Source organism: Aegilops tauschii, chromosome 2 (assembly GCF_002575655.3).
Source record: "Aegilops tauschii subsp. strangulata cultivar AL8/78 chromosome 2, Aet v6.0, whole genome shotgun sequence".
Taxonomy (NCBI): Eukaryota; Viridiplantae; Streptophyta; class Magnoliopsida; order Poales; family Poaceae; genus Aegilops; species Aegilops tauschii.
In genome coordinates, this window is record NC_053036.3 from 625,133,055 (window position 1) to 625,137,754 (window position 4,700).

Below are 4,700 nucleotides of genomic sequence, written 5' to 3' on the forward strand. Positions count from 1 at the left end.
TGACACTTTTTGGAATAAACAAATGGCTATCCTTGATTCCAATGAATTTCATATTCACACGGTCTCACTTTATATTCTTTCATCGCCGTGTCTACCATTGTGTGTCTCTCCTATATGACATCCAAACAACATGTGTGAAATTTTCATGCCAGTTTTTTCGTACATGTATTTTTTTAAACTTTTTTTGACATAAATGTTTTTTTGACATAAATGATATTCACTAGTTGTAGCTTTTTGAGTTTCTGTCCGCGTTCAAATCGGGGCCTATATTTTAGGCCCATACACAATGGGTTTTAGCTTACCACTCTCTCTGGAGGCCCAAGCACACCGGTGAGCGACCAAATTCTCTTGCGCACACAGCGGCGCGCGACGGCGAACCTCTCGGGAAAGAAAAAAAGCGACGCGACGGCGCTGGAGCCGGCGGCCACTCCACAACGCGCTGACGGGAACAAGCGGATCAAGACCAGGTGCACCGGCCGTGCCCCCTGCTCCGCGACGGTCTTCACCGGTGCCGTGGGGATCGTGCCCTCTGCAGCCGACTTGTAAGCATTCTCTGGTCCTCACCCGCACTTGAATCTCCGAATGTGGCCGGGGAGCTGTCATTTTGGGAGCTTTTTAGCATTTCGAGCACGGAGTCTAATTAGAGCCGATGGTATGATTGAATCATGATCTAGAGTTCAGGATAGTTTTGCAGCTCAGGCATTGGGATGAGGCCGGCACATGTTATTGTCTAGCAGCTGTATGATGAAATGCTTAAGCTAGATGCTGCGATTGTAAAAGTGCTTTCTTCCATGATTGTTCGAGCTCTTTCTGCCTTGGATACTTCTGTGTTCTGCTGTGGCCAATGTGCGTCACTACTCACTAGATATTGGCTTGGGTCCAATATGAATATCTGTGTGTTTTGGCCTCTTGTTTTGCTGCAGCATTGCCAGTGGTCACTCACAGAATTGGTTTACCTCACGGATTATTTTCCATCAGGTTTTGCACTTATGGCAGTTTGGACTCCTATGATCAAGTAAATCATGCGGGCAAAGCTTCGGATGGGATTTGCTCCCTTCCTTTCAAAGCTTTACATCTCCACCTGCCGGACATCCTCACTACCTCCATCTTCATCGAGCTCGGTAATACAACCATGGCTTTTTATTGGCCTCGGTAACCCCGGTGAGAAGTACCAATCCACCAGACACAATGTAAGTTCTACTTCTCATCTTTTGTTTGGAATTCAGTGGCTCGGCTTTATTCTCAGAGCTCTTTTGTGTTGTTTCGCCTTGCAGGTTGGGTTTGATATGATAGATGCATTTGCAGAGTCTCAGGGCATATCCCTGACAACGCATCATTTCAAAGCACTATTTGGTGAAGGTTTGGCTCCATCTGTATATCCCTCAGAAAGTAATGCATATTCTGTTTTCAAAGTACAAAGAGTTGAATTGAATTAAAGTTCCGGCCTTCCGCAGTGGTGGTAGATGGTGTCCCTGTTTTGCTTGCCAAGCCTCAAACATACATAAATCTGAGTGGTGAATCTGTAAGCAACAGTTTTGGAAGACTTCTTCAAATTTAATACTATACATATTTTCCTTCCTATACATTTTTCATGCGATGCAGTTCATTTTGACTGGCTTGACCGTGAACCATGACAGCATGTTAAATGCTTGTGACGCTGACACCCCTCTGTTTTTCCTTTTCTTATTACAGGCTGGTGCACTTGCTGCCTATTATAAACTGCCACTTCACCGTGTCATAGTGGTAAGCGCTTGTTTTCTAATCTTCATCGGCGCCACCTTATGTGGTGATCTGATTTCTCTGTTTTTTGAGTCTTAGGCATATGATGACACGGACCTGCCGTGTGGAGTTCTCCGTTTACAACCTAAAGGAGGATATGGACGTCACAATGGGTTGGTAAACCTTAACTTTATGTGCTCTCTGAAAGAGTTTTATTCCTGTGTCAGAAGATTCCAAAGGGAAAACCATGTGTTCATGCGTTGTGTTTAAATACAGAAATAATGAAAAGCATATATCTGTAATTTATCAGTTTAAAATTTCAGATCGTTGTCTTGGACCTCTAATCTAGTTTGTTGGTATTCCCTTAGAAGATACACTGTTTCAGTGAACTGGTAATCATTATGCAAATTATCTTTGAGAAACAGAGATTGCCAGAACTTCTCTTCTGTTCTGTAGATTTTTTTACAAGTGGGAAAGCTTGTTCATTTCATTGATAAAGCAGGTGTACCATCTTAGTAATTATACTTCATGTTAGTTGTTGTATTCCTGAATGCACACGTTTCTTCTTTTCATTTCATCATGCCACCATGATCCTTTTAGTGCACTTGTTTCTACTTGCCATTTAACAGACTTTGACATTTAGTCAGCTACTGAAAATCATCTTCCAAACATGAGCACTCTTTAATTAGTGTCATAGAATTCTCCATCATTAAATTTGGTATTTGCGTATGGATGCAGACCATTGGCACTCTGAAATCTGTGTGTGTTCTGTCAGATGAGGGCTTTTTTTTATCTTGACAGGAAACATTTACCTTGTTAGTTTATCAGGTTGAAGAGTGTGATCTATCATTTTCGCAAGAACCGGGAATTTGGTCGATTAAGGATCGGTAGGTTTGACAACAGCAGGATTCAGATTTTATTTTCCTTTTCTGGACAAAAAAAAATTCATAGTTTGGCATATGTAGGAATTGGACGACCTCCTGGTCAGATGGATCCCAAAGCTTTTGTGCTTCAGAAGTTCAATAAGACTGGTCGGGAACGGGTAAATCTTTATTGCTTTTACCATGTAGTTCCAGTTTAATGCAATGCTTCTTTTTATTATCGTGTCTTATTTGTTATTAACTCTTAATAAACTAATTTAAAACTCCTTCATTTGTTCTGTGGTTCCATGGTCATGTCCATTAATCTGCTAGGACAGGTATGACCAAACAATATTGTATAAGCAAGCTCTTGATTTAATATGATTCAGTTAAACCTTGGTGAGTTTTTGCAAAGTTTCTTGCAAGTGGCAAACACCTTACTTATACCGGCAGTTTTAATCGAGTAGCCCATTTTATGACTGCATTCGTCTGTTGCCACCATTTTTAGTACTCCAGAGTCAGCAATCAGAGGAATCCTCGACATTCAGATGGTTTCCAAAACTTAAATTGTGTGATCAGTGTATTCTGAGACAAGTGAATTTAACCATATCATCTTCATATGATCGAACTAGATGCACATAGACATAGATATTGTGCTTCAAACTGAACATAGTCTGACTGACTGACTGGAGGCGTGTTGGGCGTTCCACACTTGGCCGAAAGAAACATACTGAAATAAGCTTATATATTGAGTGCCGCATACATCAACCGGAGGCTTATTGTGTTTTGTGTCTTCCTGTTTTGAACCTAGATTGATTCGGCCATAAAAGAGGGTTGCGACATTCTGAAGATGGTGGTGACCAAGGGTCTGACGGAGGCGGCGAGAGCGTCAAACGTGGATCAGAAGTACAAGCATCTGGTCTCACATGACCAGCAGCTGTAATTGAAAGATGGCTACAAACCGCTTGGGCCTGGAGAAATACTGTATGTATGATTTGCTGTAAGCTCTGATGTGCCTGTTTTCTCCTAGAGTTCTTGACAGGCCCCATTCCAAATGTGCTTGTGTGGCAAGACTTAGGCATGAACAATGTGGATCTGGACGTTGTACGGGCCGGGGACCTTCGTCCCTATCTCCTGTCGCAAATAAAACTTGGCAGAAGTGTCGGCCCCCTTTTACTACAATCTGATCTCTCCACGTAGGAAACGCAGATCACTCGCAGGTGCCATTCAAAACGCAGACCCTAGAAATGGCATGAAAAAGGCAGACCAGCAATATGTCGGCTTAGTGCCATTCAAAATTCAAATCCTATGATCTTATAAAGAATCCCAGCCCAAAGAAGTCTCCAGCTGAGAAGGATGGGCAGATGTGTTTTCCCTTTGCTGTACGTGTGAGTATGGGAGCAATTCCATTCAAAGTTTTCAACAAGGAGGGAAGCACACTGGACTGGACTGGACTGGAGCAGCAGCAGCAGCAGTGCCTGTGGTGTGGGCATGGCAGTGTCACCTCGCCCACACCAACACGTCTCATCTCCAGTGAGTCACAGACCAATACTACCATGATGACCACCCGGCACTCGCAAGGGGCAGACGATCGATGGATGGAAAAGATCACGGCAGGCACACCACTGCCAGTGTGTGCCTGTGCCGTGGGGTACCGCTGCCGGTGTCCCTAGCTCGCTGCTGCCACTGCTCCGCGCACGATCCCAGTGATCTCCCTCCAGCCGCGTCTGCCACACGGACCCCGGCTGCCCTGCCCACACCAATGCTCCGTCCGTCCGTCGGGGTCGGGTCGGGCCAACCCACACGGCGCGCGCTGCCACCGCCCGGCCCAAACCATGCACCAGTGCGTCCTCCCGGAATCCAAAGCCACCCATGCGTGCTCGGCAGCGGCGATCCGACCCCAGGGCTGGCCGCCTCATCACCGGGGTTAGTGCTACGCTAACCCTCTGCTTTTACTGATCCCGACCCGACCCAGCCCCACCCCCACTGGCTCTGGGTGCAGCGCGGCCGGGGAAGAAGGCGTCTGTAACACCATCAGCACACACACCATGCATGCAGATGCAGTGCAGTTACCCCGTGCAGCCACAGTGTCACACCACGCGCTTCTCCGTCGGGTCAGCT

General features: G+C 45.6%; 1 protein-coding gene across 1 annotated transcript; it reads left to right on the forward strand.

Moving 5' to 3' along the window:
• The first annotated feature begins 320 nt into the window (after positions 1–320).
• Positions 321–3,761, forward strand: LOC109770898 (peptidyl-tRNA hydrolase, mitochondrial). The gene is made up of 9 exons (XM_020329615.4): positions 321–542; positions 979–1,190; positions 1,275–1,359; positions 1,455–1,522; positions 1,693–1,743; positions 1,819–1,892; positions 2,548–2,606; positions 2,685–2,761; positions 3,391–3,761. Exons 2-9 carry the CDS (start codon positions 1,023–1,025, stop codon positions 3,520–3,522), a joined length of 714 nt encoding a protein of 237 aa, XP_020185204.1. The 5' UTR covers positions 321–542; positions 979–1,022; the 3' UTR covers positions 3,523–3,761.
• Positions 3,762–4,700: the final 939 nt, after the last annotated feature.